The following is a 21,103-nucleotide window of genomic DNA, read 5'->3' as shown; positions in this document are numbered from 1 at the left end:
GGAGGCTCGGCGCGGACCCGGGAGCGAGCAGCTCAAAGGCAGCCGTCACCGTCGCGGCAACGGGCGGCTGTTTGGGGGCCGCTATTGGGAACGGGGCATCGGAGATCATCGCGCTGGCGTCCGGGCCTGCTTCTGGAGAAGCGGCTCGTGGAGGGGTTGAAGCTCCGAGGGCTTTGGAGCACCCCGGTCCGAAGTGGGCTTGCTTTGTTCCCCTGGGCACTAAAACTGTTCTCCCTCTATGCCCCTACTCCATGCAACATGGAGAAGGTGGAGATACGGGGGCGGGGGAGGAAGAAGACAGATAAAAGCTGCGGATTTATTTTATTTTTTTAATCCTCTCTAATAAAAGCCTTGGTGTCCGTCCGTGGACACCAAGGCATGTGTCCGTGCCTCCCTCGGCCGTTCTGGGCATGCGCAGAGCGCATGCCCAGTACGGCCGAGGCAGAAATGGACACAGGGACCAGGCAGCCATCTTGGTTGCTTTGCCCGGCTGCGGAAAGGCCAGAAGCGGCCGCCGCGAAGCCGGGGAAGAGGCGGCGGCAGAGCCGCCGCCTCAGCCAGAGGAGAGAGGCCAGAAGGGAGAGACGGAGACCGGGGACAGAGCGGAGGCCGGAGCGGAGGCCGGCACAGAGGCGACCATGAAGGGCCCGGCCCGGCCGCGGAGGCCGGCAGTGGCCCGTCCGGAGACCGCCCGGCGACTGGGTCTCTGGAGAAAGGGCAGGGAGGGAGGGAAAGATGGAGGAGGGAGCCCGCCGGGTGGGCGGGAAAGGAAGGCGAGCGGCGGAACTCTCCCCTACTAGCGCCCGTTATTTAAACGGGCTTGAAATCACTTGTATATAGATAAAAGACTGAAGAAAAATGGAGAGTGGACACGACAGAAAAGGCAAGAATTGAGAAAATACACGGAGAAGTAAGAATCTGCTGCTGGAGCTAAGGTGAGGACAGAAATAACTGGGGCGGGGTTATCCCCCTCAGCACCAAGTGGGCGTGTTGTTATCTGTTTTTCCAATCAGATTTCTGTCCTGTGTCGGAGCTAGTGGGGAGGGATAACCCATGAGATGTCCCTAACAACAAGAACCGAGAAACAGTCATTCACATGTTATGTTGAATGCAAGTACAGAAGTACACTTCCTATCTGTACCATGCATTTGAAGGGCCTGTATCCAGGTTTACTTTTCAGATGAACATAGGTACAGTCATTCACACAAATACATGTATAAGTGTACACACATCTGTACACTCTTGCAGCATAATGTCTGAATCAGGCTCTGTTCTTAACATTAACTAAATTTCACATATCTAGACATTATGTTGTAAATCGCTCGCTCTCACTCTCACTCTCTCATTTTCAGGGCTAGGGAGAAAATGTGCTCAAAAACATACTTTAAAAAAAAAAGATAGGAACAGGCATACCTGTGGGGTGTCTTGTCCTTGAACATGGTGTTGGTGTGGCTGTGTCACTGCATTAAGTGATGCTTGCTGGTTCAGGGCTGTTGCCACAGGTGTCTCCTGGGCAAGTGACTCTGCTACTATCACTGATGCGGGACACATCGGCTGCTGTTGAACATATGCTGGCTGCACTGGTGGAGGCATAAATGGTTGGTTATTGTCAGCTGGCTGAAATGCTTGAGACTGCTGGAGGAGACTTGCACCGTGCAGGAGCCCTGACATTTCAGATGGTGGTTGTGTGGTATATGTTTGTTCTAGTTGTTCTGGCACAGGAGACACAGTCTGTAACGTGGTTGGGACAGACTGAGGAATTGTTGCTTTGAGGGGCTGAGCTGAGCCAGAAGCCTGCAATGGAGGAACAGGATGCTGGCTGAACTCCTGGTAGGGAGGCTGTGGCTGCATCTGGGGTATGAGAGATGGCTGTGATGGGAGAAAAGGGACCTGCAATCCTGGCTGTTGTCCTTCTGCAATCCTGTGCACCACATGAGGCGGCTGCAGCTGCTGGTGCCCTATGGCAGAATCTTGCTGGATCAGATATGTTGGTGGCTCAGGCTGGTGCTGCTCAGAGGAATAAGCATGGACTTCCATGGGTTGGGCTACACAGATCTGCTGTTCCATGCAACCAGTGCCAACATCCTGCATCGTATATGGTGATTGCTCAGGAGAGTGCATGGTAAAACTTGGTTGATCTGTGACCTGTACCGCTAAATGAGCCTGCTGGACCTCTGGAGGCTGAGCAAGATATGGTGGCGGTTGGGTTAGGTATGTTGCCTGCCCTTGGTAAAAAGGCTGCACTGGATATGTTGATTGGTCTAAGGGCTGTCCTGGGTAGACCCCAGGAACCGCATAAACCAGCTCTGGACAGGGAAACTGATCTGGGCCCTGCACTTTGTAAGGAACATGCAGCGGATGTGCTGCTTGCTCTGAGGCCTGCAGCTGGTTTGTTGGCTGTGCTTGGTTTGCTGTCTGCTCTGAAGCTTGTAGCTGGTGTGGGAGCTGTGTTGGATACACGAATTGTTCTTGGGCCTGCACTTGGTACTGGGTCTGCATGGGATAAGTCACTTGTTCTGGTGTTGAACCTGAGAGCTCAGCCTGCTGCTGCTTTTCCACATCCTGCTGAGTGGCAGCAGGCACCTGCTCTGTGGAGCTGGCATGCAGAACAAATTGCTCCTGCTTCTGTTGCTGCAGAGGCAGATGGTATAACATCTGTTGCATTAGACAAGGATCTGAGGACTGGTGCATCTGAACAGCCTGCTGCTCTTGGTGGGACAGGGAAGGCTGCACCAAAGTATCTAGGGGCATTCCTGGATACTGCTGGCTTTGCTGCATGGCTGCAATCTGTTGCGGCATGGCAGAGATCTGATGCACAGACACAACCTGCTGAGGCTGCTGGACCGAACCCACCTGCTGAGGCTGTTGAAAGGAACTAACTTGCTGGGCAACTTGTGGAGACTGCTGGATGGAGTCCACTTGCTGGGGAGCTTGCTGAGACTGCTGCATGACTGGTACCTGCTGAAGCTGTGGAACGGATGCCACTTGCTGGGGAATATGCTGGAGTTGTTGCATGCCTGTCACCTGCAGCGGAATCTGCTGGGGCTGCTTCACAGACACCAGTTGCTGGGGAACCTGCTGTGGGGAGCCCATCTGATGCGTAGACACCACTTGCTGGGGGAATTGCTGTGTAGATGCCACCTGCTGGGGAAATTGCTGGGGAGCCTGTTGAGCAATTTGCTGGGGCTGCTGTGTAGTTGTCAACGGCTGAGGGGACGCCACTTGCTGGGGTTGCTGCAGGGAAACCATCTGCTGGGGAACTCGCTGGGGCTGCTGCAAGGATGCCACCTGCTGAGGCTGCTGCATAGATGCCACCTGATGTAAAATTTGCTGGGGCTGCTGTGTGGATGCCATTTGCTGCTGCTGCTGCTGCGGCGTGGATGTCACCTGCTGCAGAACCTGCTGAGACTGCTGTGTGGATGCTGCCTGTTGGGAAGTTTGCTGGGCTTGCTGTGTGGGCACTGCCTGCTGGGGAACTTGCTGCAGCTGCGGCATGGGTGACACTTGCTGGGGGTGCTGTGTAGATGGAATTTGCTGGGGCTGCTGCATGGGCACCGCCTGCTGGGACATTTGCTGGGGCATTTGCTGGGGCTGCTGCATGGGCACCAGCTGCTGCGGCATTTGCTGGGGCTGCTGTGTAGATGGAACCTGCTGGGGAACTTGCTGGGGCTGTTGCATGGACGCAACTCCTTGTGCAACTGACTGCAAAGCTGATGAGCTAGGAAGGCCCTGTGCTATGTTGTTGACAAACTGAACTGAAGGCTGCCCCTGCACTGGTGAGTGACTAACAGGCACAAAACTTGCAGAAGTGTGCTCCATTTCCATTGATCCTGCAGCAGTTGAGGTTTGATTACCAACTCTAGCAGCAGAGTCCAACAGTATGCTAGCTTGTAAATTCTGGTTCACCATCTGTGGAGTAGGAATAGTCTGAGGGGAAGTGGCTGTCAAGATCTGCTGAGGGACTCCCATGATGGATCCATCCAAAGCCTGCCCTTCTGCAACATAGGATAACTGTGGATCTGGAAGCTGGTGGGAAAAATATTTTTGAAGCCATTAAAGATCTTTGCACCAAGATCTTATTTTAAGAAATCTCTCCCTGCCCCCCACCAACACAACTGCCCTACGAATTTTACAGATTTTTAAATGATATATAGAGAAATCAGCAAAACATTCAGGGAATGTTACATAAGTGTATATACAGCAAGTTATGAAATTCCATCACCTTGGCAACATGCATCCAATGCTCCAAAATAATGACCATGTCTATGAGTTATATGTAGGGTAGCAAAGAGTGAGTAGTATCTCAATGCAATTTCAGCAGGCCTTCAGTAACAGGACAATTGGTATGTGTCCCAGCTATGCTCTAAGCAGAACAAAGGAAAGGCTGGGTTGATGGTTGAATTTACAGGTGAAACTCGGAAAATTAGAATATCATGCAAAAGTCCATTAATTTCATTAATGCAAATTAAAAGGTGAAACTGATATATGAGACAGACGCATTACATGCAAAGCGAGAGAAGTCAAGCCTTAATTTGTTATAACTGCGATGATCATGGCGTACAGCTCATGAAAACCCCAAATCCACAATCCCAGAAAATTAGAATATTACATGGAACCAAGAAGACAAGGATTGTAAAATACAGTGGTCCCTCGACTTACGAAGCACTCAACATCCGAATGTTTCGACATACGAACAACAAAAAATACCGGAAGTCGTTGCCGGTTTAGATGCGGCTTCCTCGACCTACGAATTTTTAGATGCGGTTTCCTCGACTTACGAGTGTTCCGGACCTTCGTGGATGCGCTTTTCGACTTACGAAAATTCCGACCTACGAACGTGCGTTCGGATCGGATTATCTTCGTAAGTCGAGGGACCACTGTAGAACAATATCGGACCTCTGAAAAGTATACAGTGTACTGTGCTTGATTGGCCAGCAAACTCGTCTGACCTGACCCCATAGAGAATCTATGGGGCATTGCCAAGAGAAGGATGAGAGACATGAGACCAAACAATGCAGAAGAGCTGAAGGCCGCTAATGAAGCATCCTGGTCTTCCATAACACCTCATCAGTGTGCCACAGGCTGATAGCATCCATGCCACGCCGCACTGAGGCAGTAATTGCTGCAGAAGGGGCCCAAACCAAGTACTGAATACATATGCATGCTTATACTTTTCAGAGGTCCGATATTGTTCTATTCTACAATCCTTGTCTTCTTGGTTCCATGTAATATTCTAATTTTCTGAGATTGTGGATTTGGGGTTTTCATGAGCTCTACGCCATGATCATCACAATTATAACAAATTAAGGCTTGACTTATCTCGCTTTGCATGTAATGCATCTGTCTCATATATCAGTTTCACCTTTTAATTTGCATGACTGAAATTAATGGACTTTTGCACGATATTCTAATTTTCCGAGTTTTACCTATATGTGTGCCTGAGGCAGAACTATTTTTGTGAAGGTCAGTTTTTTCTGGGAGTACAATTTTCAGGGAGCCTCTGCTACATTTTAGAAGCCCAGTCCATTTCACAGCTCTTGGGACTTAACTCCACAAGAGGAAAAGCTGATAGGAGGGGGAAGCAGGGAAGTGGCAAGTGAGGAAAGGGTTAAAATTCCCTCCACCCCACTACAGCTTCTCCACTATCAACTGTAATCCCTGCAAGCGTCATTTAAATAAATGTCATGTTACAGTACAGCCATATATAACACTGGTCCAATGTCTACTTCTCCACTACAAAGTATCCTCAGGACAGGGAGTTTTGCAACAGAGAAAATCTTACCCTGCTCACTACTTTTCTCCTGAAACTCCCCCTCTCCTGGAAGTTTTACCCCTGCCAGTGTTTCAGACCCATCTTTACCTTGCAAACACAGGTCTGGAACCCCATGTGGGGAAAAGCACCTCCAATGAAGGTGCATGTGCGGAAAGGTTAAGCACTCCTCCTTTTTGCCAATGTAAATCCTTCCTTCCTGAGGATCTTTTGCAGTGCAGAAGCAGCCATTAGGTAATGCTACACATGTGTCCATTGTAATGTGTACTTTTTTTAGTAAGAAGCAAAATTTGTAAAATTTTCTCCCTTTTAAAAAATCATTTGGATGAGTTGCAGTTCATCTACAACTCCTGTTTGGCAGCACACATCTAGGCAGATGTTTGTTTTTTTAAGAATAAGAATATCAGTCGAGTTGTCCCATAGGAAGGTTGCCCCCACCCCATCTATTAACAATGGACATGGCTGCCTACATGGGAGTATTGCTTAAGGGCTAACATGGATGGTGCTTTCAGTGACGCTGAGAAAAAGACCCATAAACAAGGCAGTTTTTCAGTGAAGGTTCTTACCATCCTTGGCGTGAACTGCTGAACTGCAACAGGGGAAACCTGGGTTTGGGGAGCTGGAGGGGGTGCCAAATTGTGGGTAGGCAGAGCTGAAGGCTGACTCTGGGCCAATGGTAAGACATTGGGGTGGGATACATTAGTTGGCTGCTGTTGCACCTGCATAAAGAAAAATTAATTGACTTATATTAGAAAAAACAAGACAATTGTCTGTGCTCCAGTTCTCCTGGTCTCATCTGCCCTATTTGTACCCTCCTGTGACACATTCCCTGGGGAGAATGAAGCATCTTCCTGAGATACATTCTCCACAGCACAGATCAGCTAACCAAAAGATATGTCCATAAACAAAACAGTGTTTTAGCATTATTTATGGTAAAATCCAACTGTTTTTAACAGAATCTATGAAGGAGTTTCAGTCCATCTATAGCACTTTGCATGAACTTATCTATAAAAAAAGTCAAACAAATAGTTATTAAGAAGTCTTTTAGACTTCCATTTATGTTATTAAGCATCTATCCAAATTAACAGATGGCCCAGCAAATAACACTGGATCACAACTGGTGAGATCTGGACTCAGTCCCCTTTTTCATTCACAAGCTCTTCAGATGCTCTTGGGCACAAATCTTATTCTTAGTTCTACATGGTTTGAAGTTAACCTGTTTCCACAAGTGATTTTTTTTTATTTTTTTTTAACGTCTTGCATCTGTAATTCAAAGGTACAGTAATACTTGTACTGGCTAGAAAGTGCATTATGATTAAAAACAGCTCTCTTCCATTTCCCATTCCTCATTAATAATATGCCAGTATACACAAAAATAAACCTGAGAAAGAGTAATAATCAGCCCTTCCCAAATTTGTTAGCAGGAGAACCTACAAATAATATCTGCCCATCCATAAAGATCTTGCAAACCACAGGCTGGTTCTGACCCCATCCCTCTAATCATTGAACTGAGACTCCCACATGTTTGCTCTCTGACCCTGGAAAAAGCTGGCAATATTGCTACTTACTTAAAATACCCTGAAAGGTCAAATTTATTTTTTAGATTTTATTTATTTTTACATTTATATTCTGCTCTTTCTCCAAGGAGCCCAGAGTACATGGTTATTTTTATCCTCACAACAACCCTGAGAAGTAGGTTAGGCTGAGAGTTAAGTGACTGGCCTAGAGCCACCCAGCGAGTTCCACTGCTGAACAGGGATTTGAACTCAGGTCTCCCAGTCCTAGTCCAGCACTCTAACCACTACACTAAAGTAAAGTGTGCTGTTGAGTCGGTGTCAACTCCTGGTGACCACAGAGCCCTGTGGTTGTCTTTAGTAGAATACAGGAGAGGTTTACCATTGCCATCTCCTGCGCAGTATGAGATGATGCCTTTTAGCATCTTCCTATATCGCTGCTGCCTGATATAGGTGTTTCCCATAGTCTGCAAAACATACCAGTGAAGATTCGAATCAGCAACCTCTGGCTTGCAATCAAGTCATTTCCCCACTTTGCCGTTAGGTGGCTTAACCTCTACACTGGAAAAATTACATCTCTAACCTACAATTCATCTGCTTCCCTTCAGTTCCAGGCTGTATTTTCACCAGCATCTAGTTGAAACATAAAGCCTTAACTCTCCATTAAAACCTTTGAATTGGGTCTTCCAGTATGTTAGTATAAAGTAGAACTTGTTCCGAATTTTACAGTCATTATGAAACAGATGTCTTATTTTCGTATAATAATTTTAAACCTGCAGGAGAGCCTTAAAGACCCATCATTTTAGCCTGGCTTTTATTGATATCTAGTCTTAATTTTAATCTGGTTTAAATGTGGTCCCCCCCCCTTTTAATTGTTTTATTACATGTTTTTTATTTTAATGTAAACCACCCTGAGCCACTTTAAGAAGTGTGGTATATAAACTGAATAAATAATTAAAATTAAATTAAATAAAATAAATATAAAAAGCTATTCTAAATGTACTTTCCCCCCAATCCAACTAGTGTGAATGTGTATATACTGGCCAAAGCAAACATGTTCATGCTATTGTTCAGCTAGACATATTGATGACTCAACATGTCTCAGTCTTAATTGGTATTATAATACACCATAAAAATACAAAAGAGGTAATGCAATATCTTTTCAAGGATCAATTTTTGCATATGTGGGAACACACACTTTTTAATACAGAACATAAAATGTCCATTCTCCTTATATTTTTATGTATATCCTGTCTTTAAGATCAAAATATCTTACAACCATTGAAGAATTCTGTGTACATGCTCACACATCAACAGAGGCTAGCTGAACAACAAATAATGCCTCACCTATCTTATTTCATTCCTTCTCTGAGACCAGCACAGTCACAATCATTTATAATGAAATATCAAAGTATGGAGCCATAGCTCAGTGGTAAAGCATCTGCTCTGAATGCAGGTGGCCACAAACTCCATTCTTAACATACCCAGGTAGGGCTGGGAAAGACTTGGAGTGTCACTGCCAGTGCAGACAAAAGCTAGGTGAGCTAGATGGACCAAGGGTCTGACTCAAGTAGCTACTAATGCTCCAACCTGAGGCATAAATACACTAGTATGGTGTGGCTGTTTTGCCAGGATTCACATTTAAGAAAAAGAATGGATCTCTTACCCCTGCTACTGACTGGTAATGCCCCACCAGCTGCTTTGAAGTGTAGATTTGCCCTTGAACACTGTTTTCAGCTTGTGAGAGGTTGGAGACTTGCTGGGTGCCCATCATCTGTTCCGAGAAAGCCAGGCTATGCTGGCTGGAGGCATCTGACAATATAACTGATCCTGTTCCTCTCTCAGACAAACTATCAGCTGTCCGTGTAGGGAAAGGAGAGAGAGTGTTAGCTCTATCATAAGAAGCATTTCCCCTCCTTCTCCCTATCATTGTTTCATGTATACAAACATCTGGATGCATGGAATGTCACACAGGCCATCAAGCAAATTCACCTTCTACATCCACAGTACAACCAAACAATTACTACAGAAAGGACATAAAATGCAAGCTTGCTTTTTGGAGAAGACAAAGAGGAACAGTCCAGTCTTTTTAATAAGCATTATTTTTCTTCTAGCTGAAGTCACTGAGAATTTTATATGCCACAGACCCAGGAGCTTCAAACCTTCACAATTCACTTTTTGGAATTTTATCCCCAGCTTCAATTAGGAGCCCATGTGGACCAGGGTTCAGATACCTGCATAGCATGAAGTTCACAAGGTTAGGCTTTCCTAGTCTAACCTATCTCACAGAACTGTTGGGAAGATTAATAGAATAACCCCACATAAGAGAAACATCCTATGAGGGCCTGGGTATGACAAGGGCTTTTGATCAAGCAACAAGGAATTTTTCACTGAATTCAGTTCTGCTCTGTCATTTATTTATTTCATCGATTTCAAAACCTTGGAAGGCCAAGCCAAACAACAAACCCAGACTACAGATATCTGCCGAGAGTGCATTCCACAGGCCAGGAGCAGCTACAGAGAAGGAGCGGTTCCGAGTCGCCACCAGACATAACAGTGGTAACAGGAGACAGACCTCTCCAGATGACCTCAGAGTGCGAGGGATCATACAGAAGAAGGTACCCTCTAAGGTAACCTGGACTTAAGCCATTCAGGGCTTTAAAGGTGAGAATCAGCACTTTGTATTTTGCCCAGAAACATACTGGCAGCCAGTGCAACTGTTTTAAGACAGGCATAATATGGTCTCTCCAGGTTACCCCAGAGACCAATCTGGCTGTCGCATTTTGAACTAACTGAAGTTTCCGAACTAAATACGAAGGCAGCCCCACATAGAGCGCATTGCAATAGTCAAGCCTGGGAAGTTACCAGCTTATGCACCACTGTTTTGAGATTGTTCTCCAAGGAATGGACGCAGCTGTCAAATCAGCCGAAGCTGGAGAAAAGTGCTCCTGGCCATAGCCTCCACCTGAGATACCAGGGTGAGGCCTGGATCCAAGAGCACTCCCAAGTTGCAAACCTTCTGGGGGAGAGTTACGCCTTCAAGCATAGAAAGATCTAACTCATCCCTCAAATTCCGATCCCCCACAATGTGCACCTCCATCTTGCTTGAATTCAGCTTCAATTTGTTGTCCCTCATCCAGCCCATTACTGCCCGTAGGCAGGTATTTAGGGAGTGAATGCCATTTTATGATGAAGATGATAAGGAGAAATAGATCTAGGTGTCATCAGCATAGTGATAACACCCTGCACCAAAACTCCTGATGACCTCACCCGGCGGTTTCATGTAAATGTTAAAAAGCATTGGTGACAGAATGGAGCCCTGAAAGACTCTATATAATAGCTCCCGTTTCGAAGAGCAACTGTCAGCAAGCTCCACCATCTGGAATCTGCCTGAGAGATAGAAGTGGAACCACTGCAAAGTAATGCCTCCTATCCTCAACTCCCTTAAGCGATCCAGAAGGATATCATGATTGATGGTATCGAACGCTGCCAGGAAATACAAAAGAACCAGCAGAGTCACACTCCCTCTGTCAATTCCCTGGTACCAACATATTACCATATCCATATCTTGTTTTGAGAAGGATGTGTTCTTTGGGCTAAATCCTGACCTTTAAGCACCCAAACCTATCGGAAGCTTCCACTCTTACATATCTTTATGCCAACCAAATTGTCAGGAGAATAAATGCCAAATAAGGTCTCATTTGCTATAGCACATTAATCTGTACTATCTGTCAAATTTTAAATTTGTTACATCTATTAATGTGGCCAAGTTTTGTTTTGTTGCATCCAAACTTCATAGAGCTTGTATTAGCAATTTAAATGTTTTGTAAGTTATAAATGTATTATTTTAAATGTTAAGCTGGTCTAAGGACCATAATAAATTTACTACTATTAATCTGTACTATAATCATTGTATTGGTACCTAAACCTGGATTCTCTGGTTTCGACCTTTTGAAAGCTGGAGTGCTACACCTAGATTCAAAGAAGCCCCATGTGGCTTTATCTGGCCAGTGGTACTATAGGGGTACAACAAAAATACTTCCAGCTCCACTACTCCAGATGTGCCATCTCTTCTCACTGGGAGTGAAAGGATCTGTTTGCCACCAAAAGTCGTAAGGAGGAGATCCACATGCTCCTGAGACTCAATTGTGTGCAGGGCTGCAAAGCCAGTCAGAGGACCAGGAAGTGATCATGTGCAATGGTGCCCACACCAACAAACTACAATTGCGCCTCACACACAATCACTTCCTGGTCCTCCAACTGGCATTTCAGCCACAAATGCAATCCAGTCTTGGGAGCAGTGTTCCCTCTAACAGGGATTCCCAAATGTTGATGACTAGAACTCCCAGAATTCCCAGCTGCAATGGCTTTTGCTTGAGGATTCTGGGAGTTGTAGTCAACAACATCTGGGAATCGCTGTTAGAGGGAACACTGCTTGGGAGCATGCATGCCTCCTCCTCCTCCCAGGTTTTTTGACAGTGAACAGGTTGTGAGAACCTAGCCCTCTCTCTTTTACCACCTAAAGTAGCTGCATATACCTCCTGTGATCTCAGTTTGAGCAAAAGGCTGGAAGGGCTGCTTAACCTTTTCTTTCCCAATCATTCTCTGCTCAAACTCATTACATAACACCTTCTCCCACAGAATTTTCTCCCTGGGAGATATAAAGGTCCCCAATCATTCACTGAACCTGAAGCCACGTACAGCATTTTTACCTGGTATAAGAAAGCCCTGGGGGAGAAAGGAACATGGAACTACACCTAACAGGTAGTTCCACTCTAAGACTGTGAAAATAGGTTTCACCATCATATTCTTCAAGATTGCCGATATCCTTTAAGCAGCAAAAGCAATATGCTCCCAACTCCCCAAGATCACAGTGTGGGGCCCAGCATCATGAACGGTGCTTCCAGGTTCAGATTGCTTTCATCCCACATGCGAATGAAATGAAGGGCTTCTGAAGAAGCAACTGGAAAATCACTCTGAGACATCTGCTAAGCTAGCACTACTGTTTACACATGTGAGATCAGAGAATTTTACTACAGAACAATTCATTTTAGGGTGGTGGATTAACATGGGCCCTAGTACCTTATAACAAGTATGGCATTGGTCAACACCACTGGCTAACTGGCCTCCAATAAAGCAGCAAGTAACTGAGCCTTGACCGCCTCAGGGTCATTTATTTGGCTGACACTCCGATTTATCTTTTATGAATCTTAGTGCAGTACAGGACTCAGAAAAATCCAGGGTCTTTTGCTTCTCCTTACCAGTGAGTGAGGAGCTGTGTTGCATTTGTTGAAAGATTTGCTGCCGGACATGCTGATCAACCTCAGTTTCCTCACACTCAGTCCTACTCGGCTGGGAAGGAGTGGTGAGCGATGAACCTTGTGGCTGGAGTAGTGGAAGCCCACTTGGTAACTTATTTTGAGAGTCCCTCCTTTCCTCCAGGTAGCCCACTTGCCTCCGGTCCCGTGTCTTCTTGATCAGGGTAACACGATCCCGGATGGATTTAGCCACAGCTTTAGAATCACTTTCGTGAAAGAATCCCGACTTCACCTGGACATCAAAAGAAAAAGGCGGGGTCTGTTGAAAACCCTAAAAACTCTCTTTCACTGAGTGTTTAGGGATGCATTTGCTCAAGACTTCAAGCAGGGTCCCACTGCAATAAACTCTGTGCTATGCACACATTAAATCAATCTCAGACCCATTATCCAGAGCTCCAGGTAGACAAATAGCAAGTGACCGTCCCTCAAATGTAAATGCTGCTAGACTTTGGTTGTGGTTTATCTGGTTAAGTGCAAATACACTGAATGATCAATACTAGGCAGTAGTCATATGGCTGCTCCAATATTAGTATCTTAACCAAAATACCCATCAATCAGACAGACTCTATAACTAGCATGGATTTAAATGAGAGCTGGTGTAGTGCACTAGCTGAGTTTAAAAATTGAGTATCGGTTACTCACTGTGAAGGCTTCTTCTTGCTGCATGTGACCCTAGAAGCTAGGACTATGCAAATTAAGTTAGGCTTTTGAAGGCTGGGAGGAGCATGAGCCCCCAGTTATTTTAGGACCAGAGGTGAAGAACACCTCTATGAAGAAAAAAACACTTTAACTAGCATTAACTCAAGCCAACAAATCCAAACTGGAACTACTTATGGTAAACAAGAAAAGTCTTGTGGCGCCTGTCTAGGCTAGACTCCAGTAGGACAAAGAAGTTATAAAATATTCAGGAGCAGGTCAAAGCAAAAAGAGATTACCCCTTCAGAGTGTCCCTGTAAAGTAGGCGCTGGTGCTGCAGGGCGGGTCGAGACGCCCTTGGATGCAAGGAGCAAGAAGAAGCTTTCACAATGAGGAACCAATGCTCCATTCTCTGCTGCTGCAGTCCAAGGGCATCTCGTGTGTTGGGACATACCACAGCCATAAGTCCAACCAGGGAGGGAGCCCCGCGCCTACTCTGAAGGGAGAACCCGGTGGAGAACTCGCCTCCCAAAAGATGCTTGGGCAGAGGTGAAGGCATCCAACGTAGTGTGTAGTAAAGGTAGATGATGCCCTCCAGGTGGCTGCTCAGCAAATATCCTGTACCAGGGCATTCGTAGAGAAAGCCGCAGATATAGCTGCAGCCCTAGTAGAGTGGGCAAAAACCTTAGTGGGTGGCCTGAGGTTTGGGGACTCATAGGCTAGAGCTATGCATGTCTTTAACCAACTAGCCAATGTGGCAGGGGTGACAGCCTGGCCCATGGTGCGAGGTAAAAAGGAAACAAAAAGTGACTCAGTTGTCCTAATGCGTTTTGCATATGTTTTAAGGCACCTCTGGATGTCCAGCTTGTGCCAGGCCTTCTCTGCCAGGTGAACTGGCTTAGGGCAAAAGGTAGGGAGAATAATGTCCTGTAACATATGAAAAAGAGATGCCACCTTAGGATGGAAAAAGGGGTCTGGAATAAGCTTTACAGAGTCTGCAGAAAAAATACACAGTTTTTTATGGATAGATGAGGCCCTGAGCTCAGAGACGCTACAGGCCGAGGTAATAGCAATAAGAAAAACCAGTCTAAAAGAGAGTAGGCATAACGGTATAGTGGATACAGATTTAAAGAGAGGACCCTGGAGTGCTTTCAGGACTGTATGCAGGTGCCACGTAGGAAAACTATTAACAACTGGAGGAGAGAGGCACCTCTCTGGAAATGTCTTAAGTCGGAGTAACGTTGTATGGATCGTTTAGAAGTCCCTGAGTAAGCCCCACCAAGGAAGCAACCTGGTGCTTGAGCATATTCACTGATAGGCCTTGGTCCAGACCATCTTGAAGAAACTGTAGGAGATGTGTCATGGTGGCTGACCCCCGAGGTACTCCATGTCGTGCAGACCATAGCAGGAAGGCCCTCCATGTATATTGATAAATTCTGTTAGTGGAGGGGCACCTGAAAGTGAGCATTGTGTTAAGCACCTTGGCCAAGTAGCCATGCTGTTTCAAGATGCACCGCTCAGTTTCCATGCGGCGAGTCTTAGCCACACCGAGATCTGGGTGACACACTTCTGTGGCTAAATTGGCAAGTTCTGTGAACCACAGTCTTCTTGGCCAGAATGGGGCTACAAGGATAACCTGTGCTTTGAGGATCTTGATTAGTCGGAGCACCTGGGCCAGGAGCGGTGTAAGTGGAAAGGCATATAAGAGGCCTGCCAGCCAAGGCAATGATATTGCATCCACCTCTTCCGCTTGTCGGCAGGGGAACCTGGTGAAGAAGTGGGGAACTTGTGCATTGGCTGGCACTGCGAAGAGACCCACCACCAGCTGGCTGAAGTGAACTACTATCAGCTGGAAAATTACTGGGTTTAATTGTTACTCTCTTGGAAGAAGATCCGACCGAGCCAGTCTGCCACAATGTTGAGGCCCCCTGCACATGATGGGCTGCCAGAGACACTTACATGTTGTTCTGCCCACAGAAACAGAAGGACTGCTTCTGCCTGCAGAGACCTTGACCGGGTTCCCCCATGACGATTTATGTGTGCCTTGACCATGGTGTTGTCTGTGTGTATAAGGATGTGGTGATGTAGAACTCCTGAGAAGCCATGCAGATTGCCCTGAGCTCCAGCCAGTTGATGCTGTGTTGACGCTCCTCTGCTGACCACCTGCCTCGGGCCGACTGCTGGAGGCAATGGGCTCCCCAACCTCTCTTGCTGGATGATATTCATCTTGCTGTGGGTCTATGAGGACCCCCAGGTGAAGAAGGTGGTGTGCTGGGTTCAATTGACTATTTTCCCTGTTGATCAGGAAGACCTGATTTTCGAGCACCTGTAGAGTAGACTGTAGGTCCCTTTGGGTTGCCTGTGTTGACTGAGACTTTATGAGATCATCCAGAAAAGCATAAATCTTCACGCCTTAGCGGAAGAAATGCAGAGTCACCAGAGACAGGATCTTTCTAAATATGCATGGGGCAGATGAGAGGCTGAATGGGAGAGCCCTGAACTGATAATGGACTCCTGCGTAGAGAAAACACAGCAAGTAGTGGCTGTTTTGGTGTATAGGTGCGTGTAGGTATGCCTCCTTGAGGTCTATGGAGGAAAGCAGGTCTAGTTGTTGTAGTGCTTCCTCAATTGATCTTAGGGATTCCATGAGGAACTTCCTTCTGTGCATGAAGCAGTTTAGGTGTTTTAAGTCCAGCACCTCCCTCAAGGAGCGGTCCTTCTTGGGTACTGTAAAGATTATCGAGGAAATGCCTGTGCCCAGCCTTCCCTCTAACAGGAAATTCCAGATGTTGTTGACTACAACTCCCAGCATCCCCAGCAGCAATGGCCTTTGGCTGGGAATTATGTGAGTTGTAGTCAAAAAGATCTGGGATTCCCTGTTAGAGGGAACACTGCCCGTGCCCTGCTGATCTAGTGAGACAGGCTCTATGGCTCCGATTGCTAACAGGTGTTGAATCGCCCCCTGCAGGCCTTGGTGTTTCTGCTGAAGGTGGGAGGTTAGAGTGGGAAGGAAGTGGTGAGGGGGTGGCTTGGTCAACTCTATGGAGTAGCCCTCTTTTATGGTGGTAAGAACCCAAAGGTCTGAAGTGGTAACCTCCGAGACGTGCCAATGTGAGGAGAGGCGACCACCTAGGGGCGCACACACACACACACACGAGTCATGCCTATTGCTTAGATTGCTTGGTTAGGGCGTTGAAGGCTGCCATACTACCAAAGCCCTGTCTGGTGGATCTAGATCTGCCCCAGTAGGGACATTGTGAACAGAATCCCCTGTTCCTGCCACCAGAGGGCAATCTAAAGGGATGAAAGAACTGAAAGCACCGCCGTCCTTGGGGGCAGTCCTGCTTCCATAATGAAGATGGCATGGCTTTCTTCTTGTCCTTTGACTCCACTAGGATCTCTTTTAGGGCCTCATCCCCAAACAATTTTTCCCCATTGAAGGGAACAGCAGTAAGGTTAGTTTTGGAGGCCACGTCCACCTGCCAGTATTTTAACCACAAATTGCGACGGCCCACCACAGAGGCAGTAGCCACCCGGGATGCAAATCAGAGGGAGTCAAGAGTAGCATCCGCCATAAAGGCTTGTGCCTTATGCAGCTTTAAAAGTGGTTTCCTCAGCCTGATTGGGTCAGAGGGAGGTTCCTGAATCAAGTCATCTAGCCAGATTAATGATGTTCTAGCCACCATGGAGGCAACTGTAGCGGCTCTCATTGACAGTACTGTGGAGTCATGCACACGTTTCATGGCCGCCTCCATGTGTTTGTCAGCAGGGTATTTTAGAGCTGATTCCCCGACCCGTATCAGAACCAAACCAGAAATCATAGCTACAATGGGGGCATCCGAAGGGGGCATGTTGAAAATCTTCCCCCCACCCCACCTTGCTGGAATGCATACAGCTTATTTGCTATAGTGTTAGCCCTTTTTGAGGAGGTAGAAACTGTCCATTCACTTTTTGCCACTTCCACAAATTGTTTAGGAATTGGCAGGGGCGAATTATGTGACTTTCAACCTGGGATCACCAGCGCACTTTTACTCAGAGGCTAGGATTCCTGAGGCAGGAGGATTTCACCCCAGGGCATGCACAGTCTTGGACATGAACAGGGCCAAGTCTATGGGCTGAAAAAGCCTCTGTGGTGCCTCTGAGCTCTCAGGTTCATCACCCTCTGACCATTCCCCCTCCTCTCTTGGTTGATCACGATCCTCTTCCCGCAAGGGGTCTGTAGGGAGTCCTGGGTTTTCTGGTGAAGTAGGTTCCTCATCAAGCAGAATAACAGGTACTGGTTCACCCAGGGGTCTTCCTGGAGGCCTTTGAGGGGTTTCAGTGGGTAGGTCACCCGTCTCCCTAAGTAGCGGGCCCCTGGGATTGAGGGAACCTGGGTCAGAGAGCTCAGATGAGGGCACACTCTTATCTCTGTGTTTTGAATTAAATCTCCCTTTTCAGGCTTTTGCAACATTTCACTTTTTTGCTTTTTTAGGGGCTGTCTCTTCCAAGACTGAAGAAGCAGTAGAGGATGAAAAGGCAACGTGCTTGGTCTGCTCAAATGATTTCACGAATAAATCCCAGGTGGGTGGAATGTCCCCTAGCATCTGGGAGAGGGCTTCACGGACAGGGATAGGCTGAGGGAGTGTGAATGTCCCCGAGGGTCCTGGGGTGGGGAGGTAAAATGACCAAAAGACCCAACTTGGGCTGGGCTCACCGGATGCGAAGTCGCTGCCGTTGCTGCACTACTGGTAACAACCGTGTGCGTTGTTGCAGCCTTGGACACAGCTGGGCCCACTCCCGTGCCTTCAGGTGCCTCCACTGCCTTTTGCGCCCCCATTTTCCTCTGTACCCTTAAGCTGCTGGTGGAGGCCATAGTTGGAGCTTCTGGGCTTCAACGTTCTTCTACATGCCCCGCAAGGCTTCTCTGAATGTGTGGGGGTAGCAGGGCTGCAGCCACGAATGGCGGGCTACCCACAGGGCTGGCGGGAAGCGACAGCAAGGTCAATGCCTAGGCCACTTTCCTGCCCTCCAAAATGGTGGTTCTTACTCCTTCTCGCTCCGGAATGCCACCCATCAGCTGTTTGGCAGGGGCCAAGTGTTCCATGGAGCTGCACTGTGCCGCTAAGCAAGCCAGTGAACAGGACCTCAAGGGTGGGTTCCCGGATACTATAATGGCCTTTGGGAGGCCCTGTTGCAGTTTGCCTTTTGGTACCCTCACGTGGCGTACCCTGGTTGCTCTTTCCATGCAGCAAAGGAGCAGAGAGAAAAAAGTAGCAGCACAGAGGGGGGAAATGAAAGTGAAAGGAGCAAACTGGAACTTAGATAGATAGATAGATAGAGAGAGAGAGAGAGAGAGAGAGAGAGAGAGAAAGGAGGAAAAAACCAAAGAGCCTAATAAAAGATCAAGAAAACTGATAGGAGCTGAGGAGAAGCTGACTTAGAGTCAAGCAGGACTAAAAGAACTGGGGGGGGGGGTCAAGCTCCTGCCAGCCTTAAAAAGCCTAACTTAATTTGCATAGTCCTGCCTTCTAGTGTCACATGGAGAAGCATAACCCACATGTGAGATGCCCTTGGACTGCAGCAGCAGAGAATCAGGATTTTCCCAGTTCAAATCTCATCTCTGCCATGAATTCATGATGTGGCCTGAGGAAAGCCACTCCCTTTCAACTTCAGCTTCCCAGCTTGCAATAAATGGATAATACTTACCTTACAGGGTGATGTAAAAATTACATCAAGATAATGTGAAGCCCTTTGCACACACAAAAAGTGCTTCACAAGTGCTAAGCATATTATTATTATTAAAAACTCCAGAAAAGAGGTTTGTTGTCAAGTAAACAGCTGTCAAGTATCAAATGGTTGTGCTGCATGCTTGAAGTACCAATGAAACATTCCCCTATGGGACACAGACTTATGCCTTAAAGTGGAAAATCTGATTAAATGACAAATCATTCCAGCATAGCAATTGTGTTAAGTGGAGCTGTCAAAAAAGTGGTTCCAAATTGCCCAACTACTCAGGGAAGTCACCCTCCAAATCTAGCCAAACAGAAAAATCCAGAGGCGAGCACAACACTAGGAATACATTCCACAAAATATAAAACAAATGAAATATCATCGCTGGCTGGCAGTGGGTGATGTTCTAAGGATAAAAGCCCTTGCTATCCAAAGAGAACAGATGCACTGCTATGACTCCTTTCAATATCATCAGCCATCAGCTGTTATTTGTCAGGTTGCTGTGAAGCCAAATGTTTTATGAAAACAAAACCAAGGCAACAGAGAAGTAGAATGAAGAATCCACAGCCTAAACAGATAACTTGGGCAAAGGATGGAAACACAGCTAAAAAAGAAGAAAGGAAAGGATTTGTCTAGTCCTACAATATCTCTACCAGCTCTTGCCTAGTTCACCATCATCCTGTTGGCCGACATCCAGACTAGCACTGCACTGGTGCAACAGTGACATCCAGACTAATGCTATGCTTACCTGCACAGCCCTCAAGAACACATTTTCAGGAGGCACAGTGGGCTTCAGAGGAAGGGGGGGGGACTCTCAAAAATCAACCCTCCCCCTCATACAATGTGCAACATTAGCCTGGACGTCAATCACTCTTGCACCAGTGCAGTGCTAGACTGGATGGCCACTTACTGGGTACAAAACAGCCAGCTCTTATGAAATCCCAGCTTCATGCAACTTCAGAGGTCATGCTGGGGAAAATGCCTGCCCACTGGCAAGAAGCTGACCAGTCCCTCTCTGATCTCATGGTCCTCTTCATCCTGTAGAATATCAAGAAACTAATTAAAATCTCATTACCTTATGACTAAATTAAAATCACATTACCTTAGCAATTCAATAGGCTGAATAGAGTTCTTCATCTTTTAGATCTAGTATGATTAAGAGGGAAAACACTACCAACAGTCTCATATGTAGTGTCTGTTTGCGGGACAGTACAATTTCAGCTTGCTGGAGAGGGGTTAAATGTCTGAATATTCTCCCACACAAAAGTCTGCATGCACATAGAAAACTAGCATGACAGAAAGAAAGTACTAACAAACTCAGCTGAGTTTACCTCTATGTAATCCTGTTTAGGACTGGGCTACAAAAATATTTCTATTCCTAAACCAAATGTTGAACCTCAGACAACCCAGAAGGTAAATTGCACTCAATGGAAGAAATTTAGATCATATGGTGACCAGCAGCAGGGAAGTAGAATGACAAAAGGGACAAGAAAGGATATTGTAAAAGAGAGGATATAAAATGGTACAAGCAAAGCCCCATGTTTGGAATGAAACAACAGAAGCAGTTGGAAATGCTGCTACGCCACAGAATAGCAATAGCAATAGCAATAGCACTTACATTTATATACCGCTTTATAGCCGAAGCTCTCTAAGCGGTTTACAGTGATTTAGCATATTGCCCCCAACATTCTGGGTACAGAAAAACAATGGCGATACCCACCATTTCACAGGCCACTTCCTCTGGGACATCTGTTTCAAGGTTGAAACTGAATTCGATGGCTTCATTGTCTTTGTGCTTGCCTTTCAGTTTCTTGGGATCTTCTACCCAAAGTCTCAAAGCCAAAGAAGAATTCAGCCCATCATCATCCTCAGCCAGTTCCACTCGGAGTCCAGTATCCTCAGCAAAGAAGGCATGGTTCAAGAGGTCTTTGATTGAGAGCCTGACAGTAAGAAAGACATGAAAGATGTAAGTGTGCCTTCTGAACCCTGCACCAAAAGCATACCAATATTTGGTGGGTTGCTTTTCTCATAAATATTAGACTTCCTTAGGGGCCTTCCACAATATGCTACATACACCACTTTGTTACTGTTGTACAGCTAAGGCAACATAGACAAGCAGGCCCTTGCATCACCACCCCCCCCAAATCAGCCCC

The 21,103-nt window shown here is 46.6% G+C and overlaps 1 protein-coding gene across 9 annotated transcripts in view; it reads right to left on the bottom strand.

The window, feature by feature from the left end:
• The window catches only part of WNK3 (WNK lysine deficient protein kinase 3), a 160,820-nt gene that overhangs the window by 65,910 nt on the left and 73,807 nt on the right, over positions 1-21,103 (bottom strand). For all 9 annotated transcript variants that reach the window (XM_053295654.1, XM_053295653.1, XM_053295652.1 and 6 more), the window contains 5 exons: positions 20,671-20,890; positions 12,546-12,834; positions 8,951-9,141; positions 6,337-6,489; positions 1,414-4,026 (listed from right to left, as the gene is read on the bottom strand). In XM_053295654.1, the coding sequence (XP_053151629.1) occupies positions 1,414-4,026; positions 6,337-6,489; positions 8,951-9,141; positions 12,546-12,834; positions 20,671-20,890 (3,466 nt within the window). The remainder of the gene's footprint in view (positions 1-1,413; positions 4,027-6,336; positions 6,490-8,950; positions 9,142-12,545; positions 12,835-20,670; positions 20,891-21,103) is intronic.

The sequence above is a fragment of the Hemicordylus capensis genome, chromosome 2, assembly GCF_027244095.1.
Source record: "Hemicordylus capensis ecotype Gifberg chromosome 2, rHemCap1.1.pri, whole genome shotgun sequence".
NCBI classification, from domain to species: Eukaryota; Metazoa; Chordata; class Lepidosauria; order Squamata; family Cordylidae; genus Hemicordylus; species Hemicordylus capensis.
This window is presented reverse-complemented; position numbering and strand designations above follow the sequence as displayed.